The 21,710-nt window shown below is 45.8% G+C and overlaps 1 protein-coding gene and 1 long non-coding RNA gene across 2 annotated transcripts in view; one reads left to right on the top strand and one right to left on the bottom strand.

Annotated features, from left to right (window-relative positions):
* The window catches only part of MESD (mesoderm development LRP chaperone), a 12,202-nt gene extending 9,484 nt beyond the window's left edge, over positions 1-2,718 (top strand). The window contains exon 3 of the mRNA XM_005301717.5: positions 282-2,718. Within this exon, the coding sequence (XP_005301774.1) occupies positions 282-546 (265 nt within the window). The 3' untranslated portion in view covers positions 547-2,718. The remainder of the gene's footprint in view (positions 1-281) is intronic.
* LOC135973909 (uncharacterized) lies at positions 399-21,710 on the bottom strand. The gene is made up of 3 exons (XR_010590967.1): positions 20,329-21,710; positions 6,803-7,025; positions 399-5,189 (listed from the first exon to the last, which is right to left on the bottom strand). It is a non-coding gene; the product is annotated as an uncharacterized LOC135973909 (long non-coding RNA).

Here is a 21,710-nt window from a genome sequence, read left to right as displayed (position 1 = left end):
TTCTGTGACAAACTCGCAGGCTTAGTTATAAGATATCAACACTTTTATGTGTAGCTAATAGCAGTAGTTGTATAACTGCAGATTTCCTGGCGAGACTAATAAGAAATTGTACTTGCTGCCGTGGTGTGTGTTTGGGTTGAGCACGATCTGCTTTTTTAAAAAAGCAGATGTACCACTTAATGCTACTAAGTGCACCCTGCTCTTGGAATTGCTCTAAATGAAACATAATGTTTTTAGCACTTCAAAGACCAAATGCTAATTGACAGTATTTTTTCATCTAGGTTTATTGTTGGCTCAAATCGTGCCATCTATATGCTACGTGATGGGAGCTATGCGTGGGAGATCAAAGACTTTCTGGTAAATCAGGAGAGGTGTGCAGATGTAACTCTAGAAGGTCAAGTGTACCCTGGCAAAGGAGCAGAAGAAAGTGAAAAAGTAAAAAATAAAACCAAACCAGAGAAAACTAAAAAGAAAAAAGATGCAGACAAGAAATCGAAACCCCTCAAAGAAGACAACCGAGCTACCAAACAGAGAGAAGATCTATGACAAACAACTTAACCAGACTGAATATAGTAAATAGAAAATTAACACTTACGTTGTTCACAGAGGAAACCAACTGTCTCTAAGTTTTGCAGCCTTACCCATACAATTTCTGGCTATTTAGGGGTGTGTAGGTGGGAATAAGAAGACAAAGGATTACTGGGTTTAAGAGACTGTATGTTTAAATGCACCAATTTACTTGTTAATGTTGGGCATTTGCTTAGTAACCGCAAAGTTAACGTTTAATGTCTTGGGATTGCCTACTTTAGATAGCAACTTTTTTATGTTTTACTCAATTGGTTTAAGGTTAAAATAGGCACCGATGCATCTGATGTTATGGACTTTGTTCATATGATGAGAAAGGAAGAAGAATTGTGATCCTTACAGTGCACCAAAGTTAATATGTAGTAATAGTTGGCCATTGTGGTTAGGTAAGTCAGTTATGTCAATGATTCACATAGTCACTGCTAGGTAGTAGACTAAACTGGCACAGTATGTTCCTGGCAGCCATTATAAAGACTCTGCTCAGTGAGTAATATTCGCTATAATTTTAATGAATTGTACTCTGATTTCAGGCAGAGTACACCCTCAGAGGACCACAGCTGGCATTGAAATAGGTGCTTGGATGCATAATATAAGATAGACAAATACAGAAACTGTTTTGTTTGTTCTCTGAATCGGCAAAAGCAAGGAGATTCCCAGGACCCGATTCTCTAGTCATCTAGATCTGTGTAAATGAGGCATAACCCTATAGGCATCAGTGGAGTTACAATGCCAGTTTGAAAATGGTCTAAGTGAAAGAAGAATCAGGCCCTTGGCCAATCCCCAAATGTATTTAGGTGCCTGACTCCCATTGAATTCAGTGGGAGCTAGGTGCCTAAATACCTTCGAGGATCTGGGCCTTGGTGTGTAAACTGCCAGTCCAGTTTTTGTTTCAGCAAGCAGAGTTCTTACGGAGTAAAAGACAAGTGAGTTAAAAGAGAAGCAGCCTTAACTCTGAATTTGATTTTTATTGGTTTGAGAGCTTTTATAACTCTCTCTATAACTATTAATTGCAGTGTGAGGAAGGAAAATTGATGTACTACTAGCCATCTAGGGCCTGACCATTCTGTCAGTTACATGCTAACGGCTCCCATTAAAATGAGTTATGGGGAGAATTTGTTGGTTTTTAATACTTGGTTCAGTCTACTTGAATACTTCCTCATTAAAATAATTAAATCAGTCTCCTTTTGCAACAACCATAAATGCTGGGAAAGTTGATTGCGAGTGGGGGTGGAGGATTTAAATCCTCTTCAAAAGACAACTTGTTTAAATAAAAGTTTTTTATTCTAACTGTGTCCACATAAATGTATGTCTTTGAAGTTTTTCCTCAAATATGTTGAGGAATAAATGCATAATGACCCAGAGCACACACCGATTTCAGGATGAGAGGCACAGTATTAGATACCTGTTTGATATTACTGAAATAAAGTTACTTTGATTTTTAAGATGCCAAAATTCATGTGTTTTTAATAACTAAAAGGTCCTAACTTGAACCATAATGGTTAATCTTTTTACATTGAAGTATTTTGTAAGTGGTTGACTTAGTGAGTGTTTCAGAATAAGAATGTAACTAAATTTGTACACAAATAGAACCTGGTTTAGTTTGTTGTTTCAAAATTCACCTTTTACAATTGTGGGCATGATATGTTCATTTCAGTAAATTTATCTTTGGACACAGGCTAATCCCTCTCTGGTTTCCATAATTACTCACAAGTAAAGACTATTATGTTGCTGAAACATGCAGGTATTAATATGTGTATCTTCACTCTTCCCCTTCCAGGTCTTTGTGTGAACTAAAGATTAGATTGTAGTAAATTGCAGTCGAAAAGATTGCTGTAAATGTGTATCTGCCCAATACTCTGAGTGAAAAGCTATAAAGCATTTGTGTCTTGGGGATTAATTTTATTGCTTTTCTGAGCTACTATTCATGGCAAAGATACAGAGCAGTTCAGACAGTTCTGTGTAGATATTTGATATTCAGAATGTTTTCTGCTCTTGTAAACACATTGTTGTTTCATCTATCATTGATGTGTTGCTTGCAAGTACTCATTCTGCATTGCCTTTATTTGGAGTATTGTGTCATTTTTCAGGAAAGAATCACAAGCAAACTCAAATAAAAAAAACTGTAAGATCCAATGTTTCTTAGTGTATAACAAACAAGTTATAATTTACCTTGTAAATTATAGAATACTCTTAACACAGGCCTTGAATCCTTTAGAAAAGGATATTTTAGTATGGATATAGAGACTTTTAACATGGCTATTCTAATCTCTGAGGAGACTACAGAGTATTTCAATTGTATAATATATACCAGATGCATGCTGGAACATTTTATCCAGTTTGACAAAAACTATGCAGTATGATTCAGTTCAAGCACAAAAATGCAAATTTTAAAAATATTACAGAGACTGTAAAAACAACTAAGTTGTGTGAGGGGAAAAATTAAAAATTAAAACTATCCAAATACAGCTTACAAATGAAGTTCAAGCCAACATTTTAAAATTTGGATGTCTAAAGTTAAATATCTAAATCCATATTTAGGTAAATAACAGTAGCCTGATTCAATAGTGCTAAACGCTCAACAGCAGGGGTCTGTCTAAAGTGGGGAAAGATGTAGTTTTATTTTAAACCTGACCTAGCTAACATAATTTGAAACAACACTTACTTAGACATGAGCTGTTAAACTGTCAGCATTAGGTGCTAAATTGTGTTTCAAATCATGTTTTCGAGCTTGATTTTTATAATAAATATATAAAAAAAATTAAAAGCATCTTTTTTTCCCTAGACAGACTTAATAGGCATATAGCTGACTATTAATTAGTTAATGCTTTTTGATACTCAAATAATTAGAAAAGTATATGGTATTATATTCACCCAGATCTCCTATACTCTATTTTTCTTAATTCTCTTCTTCCCACACATTCCAAGGCCAACAGATAGTGTTATGCCTATTAATGTTACTTCACTGCACCTCTTAAATCTGCTATGAATGCCATGATCCTATTGAAAGCACAGAAAATTGTCATTTTGTTTATTGTCTTGACTGTTCCTCTTTCAATTGTTAGGATACTAACTAGTATCTCTAAAACAAAGGTATAGGGATCGGAAAGGAAGAGGAGAGAGCTGAGTACTTTTAGTTTTGAACGCTGTCCTGCCAGACTGCGGGAGTCCTGCGTTTGTTCTGGATGTCCATTTTCTTAAAGTGGAATTAAAGTTCTTGCACACAGTTCACCTGTATGTTTTCTTTCAATGACACTTTTTGAATTGGATGTGACCTTGGGACAATGAGCAGAATATGTGTAATGAAGGGACAATTTATAACAGTGGCTGAATATCCTCAGTGAAGATGCTGTGGAGCAGTGAACTAAGCAGGAATCCAAGCCAACTGGTGGATCCCAACATGCAACTGTTGGAGGGAGGGATAGCTCAGTGGTTTGAGCATTGGCCTGCTAAACCCAGGGTTGTGAGTTCAATCCTTGAGGGGGCCACTTAGGGATCTAGGGCAAAAATCAGTACTTGGTCCTGCTAGTGAAGGCAGGGGGCTGGACTCGATGACCTTTCAAGGTCCCTTCCAGTTCTAGGAGATGGGATAACTCTGCATTTGATATGCTGCTTTTAAGCTTAAATGGATGTCTGAGACAAGGTTGGCAGGTTTTGGCTACCGGCACAGCTTGTCTGGAAATATTCCCTGTACAGCCAAGCGGGTAATGTAATATGTATGTCAGTGATCCACTTTAGAGAGAACTCTGTATCCTGATTTTTTTCCCCCCTCCCCTATTTTCTTGTTTACACAGTTGCATAAAAAAATCTGTGCTTTCATCAAAGCTAAATTGTTGCCTGCCTGCCTTTGTAGCAGATGTGCTGTAGCAGCGACACTGCAAAAAGTTTTCCTTGAAAGTCTAACATGCTAGTATAAATTATTTCTGTGGATTGCAAGTTTTACAAAAGCTAAATGTCATGCCTAAATTAGCCAACTTTGGGGTTATACTACCTAAAGGTTTGTTATAGAACCTTTACAGGCAAACTATATTGATCGTTCTAATTGTATGGTCAGCTTTTACAGTACTTTATAGAAACACCATGATGAACTGTTTTATCTATTTCAGTGAGCATCATCATTATTCTGAAACTTCCTGGTTAGAAGTCCAGTACAATGATGCAATTTCCATTGACAGAGGACTTGATCTTGTTTCCATTTGTTTCAATGGGAGCTTTGTCATGGACTTCAATTGGAGCAGGATTGGGGCCCCTCGCCTCCCACAAAAGAAATGCTGAATGCAGCAGCTCAGTTGAATGCCAGGGGCTGAACTTTTAGAGAAAGACTTTAGCATAATGCTGAAACACCATTGCCTATGGAGAAGTAGGTGGTGGTAGTGTTTACACACAAAATATTTCCAGGGCAGCATTTGTTGAAAAAATCGTTATATACAATGTAATGAATCATTTTAATAAAACTTACTGTAAAACTACTGTCTGTTACTAGCCTGTTCTCCTGATCTGTTGCACAGTACTCTCCTATTACAAACCATTTGCAGACAAGGAAGATGACTTCCCATTTCTTCAGTAAGTTCTCTTTAGCTTGTTTGTGCATTTCCTTACACTTCCATCTAGTGGTATAAATAAAAATGTTTTAAAAATTCGACTAACTCCATTAAAATAGAGGAATCTTATATCTCCTCTACAAAGAGTAATGTTGGCTTCTGCCCCCCCCAAAAAGACTTCTTCATCAGTGGCAGATGCAAAAGGTATTTTCTTAACATGTTGTCTTCCATTTTTAAACTTTCAAAATTAAACTCTTAAAAACTCAAACGTTTTACAAAGATTAGGAGGAGCCCAATGACATCAGGCTTTGGATGGTGACCTATGATGATGGTCCGTGAACTTAAAGAACATAAGAATGGCTATAGTGGGTTAGAGCAATGGTTCATCTAGCCCAGTATCCTAACTTCCTACAAGGGCTAGTGCTAGATGCTATAGAAGGAATTAACAGAACAGAGCAATTTATTGAGTGATCCATCCTGTCATCCAGTCCCAGCTCTTAGGGACAGCCAGAGCATAGGGTTGTGTCCTTGACCATCTTGGCTTACAGCTATTGGTGGACCTATCTTCCATGAATTTATCTAATTTTTTTTAAATTCAGTTATAGTTTTGACCTTCACAACATCCCCTGGCAATGAGTTCCAGAGGTTGACCGTGTTGTGTGAAGAAGTACTTTTGTTTGTTTTAAACCTGCTGACTAATAATTTCATTGGGTGACTCCTGGTTCTGTGAAGGGGGAAATAACACTTCTTTACTCACTTCCTCCACAACATTCATGATTTTATAGACCTCTGTCGTATCCTCTTAGTTGTCTCTTTTCTAAACTGAACAGTCAGAAATGCCTTAATCTTTCCCCATATGGAAGCTGTTTCATCCCCTAATCATTTTTGGTGCCCTTCTCTGTACTTTTTCCAATTTTAATGTTTTTTTTGTTTTTGTTTAGATGGGGCAACCAGAACTGCATACTATTTGAGGTGTGGGCATACTATAGACTTATATAGTGACATTCTATTATTTCCTGTTTTATTATCTATCCCTTTCCTAGTGGTTCCTAACATTCTGTTGCTTTTTGACCACTGCTGCACATTGAGCGGATGTTTTCAGAGAGCTATCTACAATGACTCCAAGATCTCTTTCCTGAATGGTAACAGCTAATTTAGACCCCATCATCTTGTGTATATATAGTTGGGTTTATGTTTTCCAATGTGCATTATTTTGCATTTATCAACATTTAATTTCATCTACCATTTTGTTGCCCAGTCACCCAGTTTTGTGTGATCCATTTGTAACTCTTTGCAGTCATCTTTGGGCTTAACTATTTTGAGTACATTTTTTGTGTCATCTGCAGACTTTGCCACTTCACTGTTTACCCCTTTTTCCAGCTCATTTATGAATATGTTGAACAGCACTGGTCTCAGTACAGTTCCTTGGGGGAACCTGCTATTTACCTCTTTCCATTACAAAAACACCATTTATTCCTATCTTTTAACCAGTTACTGATCCATGAGAGGACTTTTCCTATTATCCCATGGGCCTTGTCTACACTACCGCGGTAAGTGGACCTCAGTTACGCTACTCCAGCTATGTGAATAACATAGCTGGAGTTGACGTAGCTTAGGTTGACTTACTGCGGTGTCTACACTGCGCTGCGTCGATGGGAGATGCTCTCCCATTGACTTACCTTAATTGTCTCGTTCCGGTGGAATACCAGAGTCGACTGGAGAGCACTCTGCAGTCGATTTAGCTGGTCTTCACCGGCAGCATCGATCCCTGGTAAGTGTAGACATGGCCATGATGGCCTACTTTGCATAAGAGCTTTTGGTGAGGGACCTTGTCGAAGGCTTTCTGAAAGTCCAAGTGCACTACGTCCACTGGATCACTCTTGTCCATATGTTTGTTGACTCCTGCAAAGAATTCTAATAGATGGTTAAGGCATGATTTCCCTTTACAAAAGCCCATGTTGATTCTTCCCCAACATGTGTGTCAAAAAAAAATTGCTGTTAGTTTTTGTGTCTTTTGCTAATTGCTCTTCAAATTCTTTTTTGATTTGTCTAATACTTTTATATTCGACTTGCCAGAGGTTTTGTTCCTTTCTATTTTCCTCAGTAGGATTTGCCCTTCAATTTTTAAAAGACTTTATTTAGCCATGGTGGAATTTATTTTTGGTACTCTTTTACTCTTTTTTTCATTTGGGGTATACATATAGTTTGAGCCTCTACTATGGTGTTTTTAAAACTCTCTATGCAGCTTTCGGCATTTCACTCTTCTGATTGTTCCTTTTTATTTCTGTTTAACCTCATTTTTGTGTAGTTTCCCCTTTTTGAAGTTAAATGCTACTTTGGTGGGTTTCTTTGGTATTTCCCCTCCTACAATGATGTTACATTTAATTACACTATGGTTGCTTTTATCAAGTGGTTCAGCTGTATTCACCTCTTGGACCAGATCCTATGCGCACTACTTGGGACTAAATCAAGAACTGCTTCTCCCCTGTGGGTTCCTGAACTAGCTACTCCAAGAAGCAGTCATTAATGGTAATTGCAGAGCCATTGGCCATTATCTTTGAAAACTCGGAGTGATCAGGGGAGGTCCTGGACGATTGGAAAAAGGCAAATATAGTGCCCATCTTTAACAAAAGGGAAGAAGGAGAACCCGGGGAACTACAGACCGGTGAGCCTCACTTCAGTCCCTGGAAAAATCATGGAGCAGGTCCTCAAGGAAATATTTTGAAGCACTTGGAGGAGAGGAATGTGATCAGGAAGAGTCAACATGGATTCACCAAGGGAAAGTCATGCCTGACCAACCTGATTGCCTTCTATGATGAGATAACTGGATCTGTGGATATGGGGAAAGCAGTGGATGTGTTATTCCTTGACTTTAGCAAAACTTTTGATACAGTCTCCCACAGTATTCTTGCCAGCAAATTTAAAAAAGTATGGATTGGATGAATGGACTATGAGGTGGATTGAAAGCTGGCTAGATTGTTGGCCTCAACGGGTAGTGATCAATGGCTCAATGTCTAGTTGGCAGCCAGTGTCAAGTGGAGTATCCCAGAGGTGGGTCCTGGGGCCGGTTTTGTTCAACATCTTTATTAGTGATCTGAATGATGGGATGGATTGCACCCTCAGCAAGTTCACAGATGACATTAAGCTGGGGGGAGAGGTAGATACGCTGGAGGGTAGGGATAGGGTCCAGAGTCACCTAGACAAATTGGAGGAATAGTCCAAAAGAAATCTGATGAGGTTCAACAGGAACAAGTGCAGAGACCTGCACTTAGGAAGGAAGAATCCCATGCACTGCTACAGGCTGGGGACTGACCAGCTAAGCAGCAGTTCTGCAGAAAAGGACCTGGGGATTACAGTGGATGAGAAGGTGGATATGAGTCAGCAATGTGCTCTTGTTGCAGCCCAATATGCCGTTAGCCTTCTTGGCATTAGTAGGAGCATTGCCAGCAGATCAAGGGAAGTGATTATTCTCCTCTATTTGGCATTGGTGAGGCCACATCTGGAGTACTGCATCCAATTTTGGACCCCTCCCCACAGAAAGGATGTGAATAAATTGGAGAGAGTCCAGTGGAGGGCAATAAAAATGATCAGGGGGCTGGGGCACGTGACTTATGAGGAGAGGCTGAGGGAATGGAGCTTGTTTACTCTGCAGAAGAGAAGAATGAGGGCGGATTTCATAGCAGCCTTCAACTACCTGAAGAGCGGTTCCAAAGAGGATGGAGCTCGGCTGTTCTCAGTGGTGGCAGATGACAGAACAAGGAGCAATGGTCTCATGTTGCAGTGGGAGAGGTCTAGGTTGGATATTAGGAAACACTATTTCACTAGGAGGGTGGTGAAGCACTGGAATGGGTTACCTAGGGAGGTGGTGGAATCTCCATCCTTAGAGGTTTTTAAGGCCTGGCTTGACAAAGCCCTGGCTGGGATGATTTAGTTGGTGTTGGTCCTGCCTTGAGCAGGGTGTTGGACTAGATGACCTCTTGAGGTCTCTTCCAACCCTAATCTTCTATGATACTATGATGATTTAGAAATTTTATCTCTGTGTCCCATCCTGAGGTGACGTGTTCCCAGTCCATATGGGGATAGTTGAAATCCTCTAGTGTTATTGGGTTTTCTGTTTTTGTAGATTCTCTGATCTTCCTGAACATTTCACAATCAATCAGCTTTCTGGTCAGGTGATTGGTAGTATATTCCTACTGCTATACTCTTATTCAAGCACGGAATTTATATCCATAGTGATTCTATGGTACTGTTTGATACATTTAAGATTTTTACTAGAGTTGACTCAGTTTTCTTTCATATTAGTGCCACTCCCCTACAAGTGCAAATTACTGTCATTCCTATATATTTTGAACCGTTATTACCATGCCCCATGGATTACCATAACTCCACCAAGTGTCTATTATATCAATAGCCTCATTTAGTACTGGGCACTCAAGTTCACCCATCTTAGTATTTAAACTTGTTGCATTTGTATATGAGCACTTGTAAAATTTGTCAGTATTTAGTTGTCTGTTTTCATGTGATGCAATTGAATGGGATTCTTTCATTTGTTTCTTTTCAGCTCCTACCTGTAATTTATCAACTTTTATCGTCTCCTCTTTATGAGGTTATAGAATATCCCCTTTAATCATCTCCTAAAGGCGAGTCTGTCCGAATTGTGTGCTTCTCCACACTTACTGGCTTCCCCGCAGCCTTTAGTTTAAAAACTCCTCTAGGAACTTTTTAATTTTACATGCCAGCAAGCTGGTTCCATTTTGGTTTAGATGGAGTCCATCTTTCCTGTATAGGCGGCTCCTTTCCACAAAGGTTCTCCATTTCCTAATACATCTAAATCCCTCTTGTGAACACCATCATCTCATCCATGCATTGAGACGGGCAGTTCTGTCAGTCTAACTGGCCTGCACGTGGCACTGGAAGCATTTCAGACATGGGCGGCTTGTGGACCTTTGGCTGGGGGAGGCTAGCTCCCAGTCTTGGAGGCCAGGGCTGCCCGGGGTAGGGGAGCAAGTGGGGCAGTTTGCCCTGGGCCCTGCGAGCTGTGGCCCGGCGGCGGTCCGGGTCTTCAGTGGCATTTCGGTGGCGGGGGGCCCTTCAGTGCTGCTGAAGACACGGAGTGACTGAAGGGCCCCATGCCGCCAAAGACTCGGACTGCCCCTGGTTGAATACAAGCGCCGCAGCTCCCCTGCTTTGTCCAGGCCTCCTGAGTCCTCTGGGCGGCCCTGTTGGAGGCAGGGCAGGCGGGTGGTGCTCACCCAGCCCCAGAGTGCTGGGAGGGCAGGTGACATGGACCCAGTGGCGGGAGGACAGACGGACGGCAAGGCCTCAGAGTGCTGGGCGGCCGCTGCAGCCCGAGCCCTGAAGTTCTGGGAGGGTGGGTGGCATGGCCACAGCCCCAGAGTGCTGTGTGGGTGGGCGGCGTGCAAGGCCCCAGTGCCAGCCGCAGCCCAAGCCAGGGCCACTGCACAAGGGAACTGGGATGAGTGGGCCAGAGCAGGAAGCAGGAGGGAGCCTGGGGGCGGAGCATGGGTGGGGCCACACCGGGCACAGCCTTCCCCAGCCTATGATACCCACCGCCCATTATTTTAGATAATGTTACCATGGAGGTCCTGGCTTTTAGCTAGTACTAAATTTGTCCCCCTCGAACTTGTCTCTTACCTTTCCCCTGTGTGGGGGGTTGTTGTTGTTTTTTGTGGGGGAAGAAAGGGGAGGTGGTGTTATTGATTCTCTTGCTTATGAATTGTTTTTTTAAACCCCTGTTCTCGCTGAGTTATCCCCATCTCCTTGTCAAGGGATAAGGGAATCAAAGGATGGAGGCTAGAGCCTCCTTAGGAAGCTCTCCACATTGCCTAGCAGGCTGCTAGTCGTCTTAGCGCAAAGAGCCCGGCTGCCCCCCGTTCCTCCCGAAACAGCCCATATTATAAAACTGCAATCAAACAGGCACCCGGCAAGCAAGCTCGCAACAAACACACCTCACATAGTGGCCCCCTCCTTCACCGGGAGAACTCCCTCACAAAAGTCTTGTTTGCTGCTCCTGCTTGCTAACTTTCCTAACCCCCTGCCCCAAGCTCTCTCTTCCCTGCCACCCTCCATTTTCAGAGGTGCTGAGCACCAACAATTTCAAGTCCATCTTGGGAACTGAGGTCATCTACACCCTTGAAAAATTAAACCTTAGTTGTGTCCAGTTGGGCACCCAAAAAATGGAGGTACCCAAACTTAGTGGATATGCTTGAAGTTTTGCTCTTAAATTGAGCCACGGAAAGGCTAACTTGCTTTCTGGAGTAAAACAAGGCATAAAAGTGCTTACCTACTCACCAGACGGGTGTTATATGTCAACTTCGCTATAGACATTTTTTTGGCTGTTGTCTGGCAGTGGCAGATTATGTATATGAGAGCAGCAAGGGTCAAAGCAATATAATTTAGCATTATTTAAATGCCTATATTTTATTGGATAAAGTATGTCACAATTTAGCGCTAAGATTGTAGTTCAAAAAGTTATATATTTTTTCCTGTTTCTCCATTTTGGTTCTGTGGGAAGCTACTGAAGTTGGAGATATTGTATCTAACTCTGCCTTAACATGGGCATAAATTGGGAGTAACTCCATTTCAATCAATGGAGTCACTTCAGTGTAAAATCAGAAGTGGGCCCAGTAGCTACTGCTAATATACCCCAGTAGCAATCTGAATTCCATTAAAGGCTTTCTGAACAAATGTACTTAGTAATAAGTGATGAATTCAGGCTTTATTGGGCATTTCCAGCTCTTTTGCTTCAAATAGGTTGTGGTGTGCTTCTAACGATTGATGCTTAGCAAATATTTTATGCAGTATGCATTTGGGAACATAAGCAGCTGTTTCATACAGATTTATATTAAGTACACTATGACACTTACATTTTACAACCGCTAGTGATGATAAATTGTCTGAGTCCACCATTTTGAATTTTAGCTTAAACAAAATATAGCATGGGCGTCATGCAGTAGTAAAGAGGGGAATGTAGTTAGTGCCAACTGGATATTTATATATAATATAGTGAGAGTCATGCTGTTCAGCCTGATGTATTTTTTAATCACCATTTGCCAGTAGCTAACCCTCAGAGAGGATTGCTTGCATTATAAAAATAAAGGCCCCAAATTTTCAAACCCGCCTGTTTACAGTTAGGTGGCTGAATCCATCTCTTGGCACCCACATACAAATAATCTGTTTTTCAAAGCTATGGTGCATGTAAATGTTTCCTGCTTACAAATTCGATGCAGTTCTCATCTCCTTCAGTAGGCTTTCTGCGTGCTCAGCTTACCTGAGAAAATTGGAGGGCCTTATCTTTAGATGGCTAAATATGGTTTTAGGAACATCAATTTGTGCACGTGGCATAGAACGTTTTGGCACCTCTTTACCCCTGGGTGGCATTTCACCTTTGAAATTGAGCTCCGTGTGGCTCGAAAGTTTGTACCTTACACCACCAGAAGTTGGTCCAGTAAAAGATACTAGCACACCCACTTTGTCTCCCACTGTCAGGGCCCTCCCTAGAGGGGTGCGGGGCCCAGGACAAATCAGCCCATATGACACCCCCTTAACATTATTTTTATACGGGTGAAATCTGGTGTGGGGAGGGGGCACCAGTGCTGGCGGGCGAGGGAGGCTGGAGAGTCACAGAGTGGCACTGTGCTAGGGCAAAGGGGCCCCTTGTGCTGGGGGGTAGGGGGGGGTGTTCCTGGAAAAGGGAGGGGTGTGGGATGGAAGGGCAATGGATGGGGTCAGCCTGTCACTGGTGTGTTCCGGTGGCCGGTGCGGCAGCAGGCGAGCAAAAAAAAGAAACACAACGCATGCGTCCCACGGGTGAGTGCGGGCCTGACCCCTGCTGCTGGTGCCAAGCTCCCCCCTGTCCCCCCCGCCCGCTAACCACCCAGGCTAGCCTGCCCCCCCCCCCCCCCCGGCATCCCTAACCCACCCCCACCTCGGGCCGGCCTTGTTCCCCCCACACGACACATGCACATTGAAGCGCGGGGCCCCCCCAAAACACAGAGAGCAGTCACCCCATTCGCCATACCCAAGGGACGGCTCTACTCACTGCACTATCCACTGTTAGCTGGTTATCGTAAGTGTTACAGGAGCAGTGTGCCATATAGTTCTGTGAACTTTAGCCCCTTGATTAGTTAGGCCTGGATTCTGTGGTGCCCCCAAGCTGCACTTGACATAGGACCAGGGTAAAGTTAGCAGGGAGTACACAAAAGTGACTTTACACTTGGCTGCTCTAAGTTGGCTGCCCTATCCAGGGCCCTTTGGCGCCATTCTGGTAGCTGGAGATTGCTGGAGTTTAGCAGTACTCGACTCACATGCTGTTTTCCTCAGCCATGCCCCCTAGTGGTGGAGGACAAGGCCATTGAGCTGCCACATCAACCTTATGCCAGTAGCAGGGGCGGCTCTAGGCACCAGCGCAGTAAGCGTGTGCCTGTGGCGGCAAGCCGGTGGGGGGGCGGTGTGCCGGTCGCTGTGAGGGTGGCAGGCGGCTTTCGGTGGCAATTCGGCAGCAGGTATGCCGAAGCCGCGGGACCGGCAGATCACCTGCCAAATCCACGGACCACCCGCAGATACTGCCGTGCTTGGGGCGGCAAAAAACATAAAGCCACCCCTGGCCAGTAGCAAGTTCCCCCTGACCTGGGGAAATCCTTAGAAGGCTGGCTAAGCAAGTTTTACAGCTCCTTTGTCCCTTGCAGGTATGCATACACTGCATACTTTTTTCAGCAGCATGTGGCGTACATACCTGCATAAATGCCCCTCCCCTGCCCAGATATAAATAGTTGTGGAGCTGGTGAGGCAAGTAGAGGAAAGAGGGATCTATGTGAGTATATGCCCTACACAGCTCTCTACTCACCCAAGTCATACCTCCCCAGCTACACTGCTCCCCTCTGTAGGAAAAGACTTGCCTAGCCAGGAAAGGCTGCGCCAGCTCCCCACAGCGGGAGCTCTTCCCAGCCACAGGGAAAGGCTCTGGGAGCTGATGAAGATTTTCCCCAATGTATCCCCCCACCAGAATTTTTCACAGAAGCTAGACACAGAGACGGAGTAAGATTTATTGGGCCCTGAGGACAAAGAACATCTTCCTCTCCGCCCCACCCCCACGGGGCCCTGCTCCCCACAAGGCCCTGACGCCTGGCCAGAAGCTGGAGCAGGGCCATTGTATGAGCTGCCCAGGGAGCCCGGGGCCACTGTGGGGAGCCCTGGACCTCCACCTGCCCTGGGGGGCAGAGACACAGGCTGGGGGCTGCTCTCAGGCTCCCCAGCCCCTCACTCAGGGCAGGTGAAGGGTCCAGGGCTCCCCACAGCGGCCCAGGCTCCCAAAGGTGATGGGGGTGGGGGTTGTGGCTGCACATTGGTCACCTGAGGGTGTGACCTGAAGGTGACAGGACCGTTGGGGTGGGGACTGAACAGCGGTCAGGATATGGCCTGCCGAATCATTACTTCTGATGCTGCTACAAGGCTGGGCATGCCTTAGCATAACTCCCAGCTCCTGGGGAGTGTTAGCTATGTGTGCCACTGAGACGATGAGTACAGGGCCCCGTGAGATGGTTTGACAGTCACTCACTAGAGCAGAGCTGCGCTGTGAGTCACTGTTTGCCTGTGCTATGATGGGGAAGCCACAAGGGCCTGCTCAGCTGGGGCACAGGGCGGGCGCTTCAGCCCCTGATAGCGAATACCACGCAGGGACGGGGTAGGAAAGCCCTCGCAAAGGCTCCTCCCGACCCTCATGCTGCTTGTTCTCAACCTCTGCATGAGCCGCTTGTGCCCAGCTGAGGTGCCAGTGCCAGGCCACGGCTGAGCACTTCCACAAAGAGGCAGACTGTTGTTGCTTATGGAGACCACAGTGTCCAGCAAACCCTGGATAGCAAGTTTGGGGTCTGGGAGACCTGGGAAGGAACCTGAGCCCAGCATCTCCAAGAGGACAATGGGGTGAACCCTGGGGATGGGGAGCAGAGGGGAAGGTATCTAGGCCCAGGGGAGGAGACTCTGGAGGTGGGGCGGGAAGCCTGGAGGGTGGGAGGAGGCGGGGAGGGCTCTGCGCTGTGGTGGGGGGAAGAGGTGCTCAGGCCAACTTGGGGTGGAGGTTTGGGCACCCTACCACTGGCTAGACACCACACTGTAGCCACCACAGTATGGATGCAGCAAGCATCCCATGGCAGTGTGTAGCTACACATAACCTACATCCCACCAACAGTAGCGTGTCATGTAGCTGTAGCATCAGAGCGGTGCAAAGGGGCTATGGTGCACCTGAAAAATCTGCCCCCTTTGTATTTTACATACATTATAGGAAATGGTGTCTCCAAAGTGTAACATACACCGTTTTTCTCCTGTGTTAGCAAAAGGCAGGGTCAAATTCCATGCCGTCCAGTCATGTTGTTGGCTGAACTTGCAAGGCTTTCCACTCATTGGACGGCATGCCTCGGCCTGCATGTCTGTAATGTACTGGTCAACTTTTGACTGGCCACATCTGATCAATTCCAAAATTTCAGAGGCTATGCTAGGCATCAGTGGCCAGAACCCTAGTGATTTGGGAAGAAAGTGGGCACATGGAAGGGGGGAGGGGCTTTCAAGCCCCTGCCTTCTGATTAGCACAGACCAGTTTCAAGCACGCTGCAACTGTCTATAGAGCAAATTAAACAACAAACTGATTGATGGCTCCCATGCATGTCTTTGAACATACCCCCCAGCCCACCCTGAAGAGCGCTACATGCATGCCCTGCTGGCAGCAACCAAATAGCTCCGCCAGTAGGAACAGTCCTTCCCAGGGCCGGTGCAAGGAAGTTTCGTGCCCTAGGTGAAACTTCCACCTTGCACCCTCCCCCCAGCCCTGCGGCAGCTCCCTGCACTGAGGCGCCCCCACCCGCGGCAACTCCCCCCCCCCCTGGGAGCCGTGCGGCAGCTCCCCACCCCAGCTCACCTCTGCTCCGCCTCCTCCCTGAGCATGCCGACCCCGCTCTAATTCTCCTCCGCTCCCAGGCTTGTGGCGCCAAGCAACTGATTGGTGCTGCAAGCCTGGGAGGCAGGAGAAGTGGAGCGGCTGTTAAAAAAAAAAATTGGGAGCACCGCTTTTTGGCGCCCCCAAATCTTGGCGCCCTAGGCAACTGCCTAGTTTGCCTAAATGGTAGCACCGGCCCTGGTCCTTCCTTCCTGCCTCCCTCCTAGCTCCCGGTCTCCTCACGTCAGTGGCAGGGTGGGAGAAGAGACAGAGGGCATCAGCCTGAGCCCAACCCTTCCAAACTAGAGGGAAGAAAGATATTTGGGAGAGGTGGGATCCCCTGAATTGGTGGGGGAGAAGGATTTGGTGGGGAACAGAGCCCCGGCTGTTGGGAGAGGAACAGAGTCCCTGGCATAGTGGGAGACCTTGCTGTGCAGGGGGGATGGGGAACAGAGCCCCTGGCAGGGTGAATGGAGGACCCTGCTGTAGGGGGAGCACACAGGACCCCTTGCAGGGAGGAGTTGGCGCGGGGGGCATGATATGGGAGAATGGGGGCTTACAGCACCCCTGGTGGGTCAAGGGAGCTGGGGAACCCTGCTATGGGCAGGTGACACAGACCCCCAGCCAACCAGGCATGGGGGCATTTCAGTAAGACCATGAAACAGAGGGGGATGGGAGGGTGGCACACAATGAGCTTGTGGAGGAGAAATGAAGGATTGCCAAGAGCCCCTGATCCATACAATGAGCTTGGCTATAGAGTGTGTTTGGTTCTGAATACAATTTACCACTAAAAAGGTAGACATTCCCCTAGTCCACTTGCAAATGTATGGCACCTTCTCATGTAGTAAGGGGTGTTTTTTCACCCTTTTTGGGTAAAATGTAACATGAACTCATCAAAACAGTAGGAACATGTTTAACTAGGACCAGGACTGTAGCCAGAGCACTACTCCTTAAATGAAAGGCCTTTAAGCATTTTACAGTTACAGGTAGTGTAGCAGGGGACAGATTATGATGCTGCACTGTAAACAGAAGGAGTGTTTTCTCTCTGTACATTGTTTATTCCTAGGTTCAACATCAGCCAGAAAATGGGCTGATCGGGTAAGACTATTTGTTTGTATAACGTTAGGGTTACCATATTTCAACAATCAAAAAAGAGGACGGGAGGAGCCCCGCCCTAGCCCCGCCCCTGTCCTGTCCTAGCCCCGCCCCTGCCCTTTCCACTTCCTGCCCCCTCAGAACCCCCAACCCCCCCCCCACACTCCTTGTCCCCTGACTGCCCCCTCCTGGGACCCCCTGCTCCTAACTGCCCTCCAGAACCCCACCCCCTACCTAAGCCTCCCTGTTCCTTGTCCCCTAACTGCCCCCTCCTGAGACCCCCCCACCTGTACCCTGACTGCCCAAAACCTTACACCCCCAACCCCCAGACAGCCCCCCCCCGAACTCCTGACCCATCCAACTCTCCCCCCTGCTCCCTGTCTCTTGACTACCCCCCCCCCCCGAACCTCCCTGCCGCTTCTCTGGCCCCTGGCCCCCTTACTGTGCTGCAGAGCGGTGCGCTCGGCAGCGGGGGAGGGGAGCAGGGTCGGAGCTCCAGACTGCCGGAGACCGAGGCGAATGGCCAGCCGGCGATCTGCGAATGCAGGGGGGGCGGGGGAGGGAGGGAGAGAGAGGAGGGGAATGGTCTCAAGTTTCAGGGGAGAGGAGGGGGAAGTGAAGGAAGGGCTCTGGCTGCCGGAGCCCGTGCGAGTGGCACGATCCGGCCGGTTGCCCTGTAAGCCGTGCACGCGCTGCATGGGGGGAAGTCCGGACATTGACAAATTCCCCCCGGACGCTATTTTTAACTTAAAAAAGCCGGACATGTCCGGGGGAATCCGGACGAATGGTAACCCTATATAACGTAACTGTATCATAGAAGGGCATTTACTGCACTTATCGCAGCCAGTAAGTCCAAAGGCATAATTTAAGCTACAGAAATATGTCCCTCTCCATGCTGACCAACCCTCAAATAACCCCACCAGATCCTTTGCCTTAACTGCATCTAGGTCTGTAGGAGTAGATGTCAATATGAAAGTTGCTGTAATATGGCAGTAGTGATAAACTCAGTCAATTTCACACACTGGGATGAGGAAGTCAACCTGAGGGTTGTAACATGGAAGAGTGTTCAAGACAGATCTGAAGGCCAGGTCTGATTCTGACTTTAGCTGTACATTGAAATGCTGGAGATGTACCTCACTTAGATTAAAATAATAGAATTGAAATGTTTACCAACAAAAGGCTGGAGCAATGATAAGTCTCCTTTCTATGAAGTACCATCATTTTCAGTTTAAAATGGACTGTCTTTAGTTTTGAAGTGAGAATAATTTCCCCGCCCTGTTGTATTCCACTGCACAACAATAACAAAGAATAAATGAGTGGCATTGAATCTTGTACTATGAGCTTATTGGCACGAGCTCTTCGCTTTACAACTTCACTTTGTGTACCCCACACACCTTCTGGGTGTAGTGTTCTGTCCCATCTATTGGGGTGTGGTTGGGGGGGGGGTACGAAAAAAAAAAAGAGAGGGAGACTGACTGCTCTACAGTCTTAGTTAAGTGCTTGTTGGCTTTTAGCTCATGCGGTAGAAGCTCATACACTAAGCTCCAGCGGTCCCATGTGCGATCCCGCCCAACGATGACCAGGGTCTGTTGGTCTTACATTTGCGCCTCTTGGCAAAGCAGCAAAACTTTTGATTCATGTTTTTAAATGGCCTTCTGCAGGATGATGTTGAATCCCTGTCATTAGTGGGTTTTTTAAAAGAATAGGCTAAACAAACGTGATCTAGGTCAGTGGGGTGGGCAACCTGCTGCCTGTCAGGGTAAACCGCTGGTGGGCCGTGAGACCGTTTGTTTACATTGACTATCCGCAGGCACAGCTGCTCCCAGTGGCTGCGGTTCGCACGGCCCCACTGCTTCCCCACTGCCTGGTGACTGTTATGGTGATTTACACCAACTGATGATCTGGCCCCATATTATCCAGAACTCATCATCGGTGATCCCTCAAAGTTGAGGGCAATTGTCTTTCATGGATTGTCCATTTCAAGTTAACTGTGGGACAACTGATGGCTGCTGAGGCCTATTCTAGAGCCACAGACTCTACCACATTGCAGGCAAGTATTTCCGAGCAGGATGGGTGAACATGCAATGTTAGTTTGAGCCATGGCGTGCTCTTTCTGTTGCTCCTGTTTTACCATTACAGGTAGTCACATCTGGTGCTCAAAGTGCCGAGCTCCCTGCCTCAAGCAATTCCTCCAGTGTGTCAGTCCGGGGCTACACATTCCCATGAGTTAATGTCAATATTACATTTCATCGTATTAGCCTTGAAGACTTTTTTGTAGTGTTTTTTTATGCCCTCCTCTAGCATATTTGCCTTGGCTGAATTGAGACTTGAGATCTTGTTTTGGCAGTCTGAAATCAGGCATCTGGACAATATGACCTGCCCAGGGAATTTGATGATAGCTAATCATCATCGCAATGCTCATGATATGGACTTGCAAGAGGACGCTGATGTTAGTGCATCTATCAGCCCATTTAATTCAAAGCATCTTACGCATACAGCATTTATGACACTTCTCCGATGCCTTAAGTTGTTCGTCTATATTGTCCACATTTCAGCCCCATACACTAGGGCTTTGTAAACCACAAGTTTGGTTTTAATTATGTGTTGCAATCGTCAAACACCCTCTTTCTCAAATGACCAGAAACTCAGCTAGCACATTTGAGCTGGTACTGGATTTCTTCCTCAATGTCAACTGTCTGTGACAGGTGGCCTTCAAGATATGGGAAATGCACAAGGTTCTCTGAAAGGTTATCATGGAGCTGTGTTGCTGGTGCTGGAAATTGTGTACCAGGAGCTTGCTGACAGAAAACTTTTGTCTTCTGAATGATGAGTGTCAGTCCCATTTTCTGCTATGCTTCAACAAAGACATTGATGATCGCCTGAAGCTCTGTTTCCGAGTGAGCACACACTCCAGCATCGTCAGCATACTGAAGCTCGATGACTAGGATCAGCAGTGTTTTGGTTCTGGATTGGACGTGGCCCTGGTTGAACAGCTTACCATCCATTCAATAGATGTAGCTACAACTACATGTGTTCTATATACACAGGTGATGGGATAAAACCAATTTCAGTTTCATTAGCCTATGTACAGCTCTAGGCTGTACACTCTGGGCTAGATCCAGAGCGGCATTGGAACACAAAGCTGTCCTGAAGCCAGCTTACCTGGCTCCTAGAAGATCCCAGGGTAGAGGGGAGCTCATGGGGTGAGGTGGCAGGGGAATAGTCATTGCAGTCACTTCTACACTACTGCTCCCGCCAGCCCTTCAGCCAACACAGGGGCTAAGGGACAGGGGGCACAGCAGAGGTTCCTGTTTCAGCAATCCACAGCTGCTGGACTGGTGCCGTGGGGTTGTCAGCAGCCAGTACAAATTCCACTGGCATATCAGCCTTGTTAAACATGACACACACAGTAGGCAGTACAAAGTGCAGCATGGGCAAGACACTTTGCCCAAGGAACCCTGGGCAGGAGGGAGTAGCAAAATAACCAGGTCCCACTGTTACAGCCTCTAGAGCTCATGCAGGCAAAGAGAAGCCAGGGGGTTATGCCCTTTTGTTGGCTTGTGTTACAAGGAAGGAAAAATGCCTTTTCTGTATTTGCTAGTGAAGTTACTTCCGAATGAGCAGTAACCGAAAGTGAGGCTGCACAGAGGATGCTGGATTGTGAGCAGTTTTAAACCCATTATTCTCACAGGGGGTTATAAGAGGCCTCACTAAAGGGCATAGTTCTTTGCCTTTCTGTCAAGGATCAGCTAGTCAGTCTCTCATCTCCCTTCATTTCAAGTTGCCAACAATCCCTCTGTTTTCCCATTGCATAAGAAAAATCTAAAAGAACAACAAATGCCCTAGAAAGTGGAATTTTTTAAACAAGGCAGATGCTGCCAGTAAACAAAAATAATGCAACATGCGAGGCACTGGAGCCAGACTAGGAACATTCAGCAAATATGTATGAAGTGAAGTGTTACAAAGTGCTCATTGCCCCAAAACTGGATTAAGTCAGGCTACAGTTTGCTGCAGGGTGTGAAACGTGCAGAACTTTTTACAATGGCCCTCCCATATCCACGTCCCCTTCGCTTTTATACCACATTGCAGGCATCAGTCTCTCAAGCCAGATCAATGAATGAAATCCCAAAGATGCTTCAGGTTCCATTCAGTGTCTCCTTCCTTTGGGGATTTAAAGGCTAACACAGTACACATGAGGAATGTTCTGCAAGAATGATGCATGAGTGCGTCCCTTCAGAAGGAAAATAATGGCTGGATGTGACCATATTAAAATGACTCCAATGTCAGATTTTTTTAAACCCACCCCTCTCACTCATCTTTACAGATGGAGTAATAAAGGAATAATAATATTGCAAGCTTGGGGAACACTTGAGAACATAATAAATAACAAAACTCTACTTACCACTACTTCCAGTTTCTTTTAAAGACATCAATGTAGCACTTTCTCTTGCTACGGAAGGGATTTCAAAACAGGTAACAGTTATTCATTTCGCTTTCGTCTTGTAATCTGTTAAAGGAATCAAATAGTTACATCTGCTAGGGTA

This window comes from Chrysemys picta, chromosome 10, assembly GCF_011386835.1.
Source record: "Chrysemys picta bellii isolate R12L10 chromosome 10, ASM1138683v2, whole genome shotgun sequence".
Lineage (NCBI taxonomy): Eukaryota > Metazoa > Chordata > Testudines > Emydidae > Chrysemys > Chrysemys picta.
Note: the sequence above shows the minus strand (reverse complement) of the source record. Positions and strands in the feature narration are given on the sequence as shown.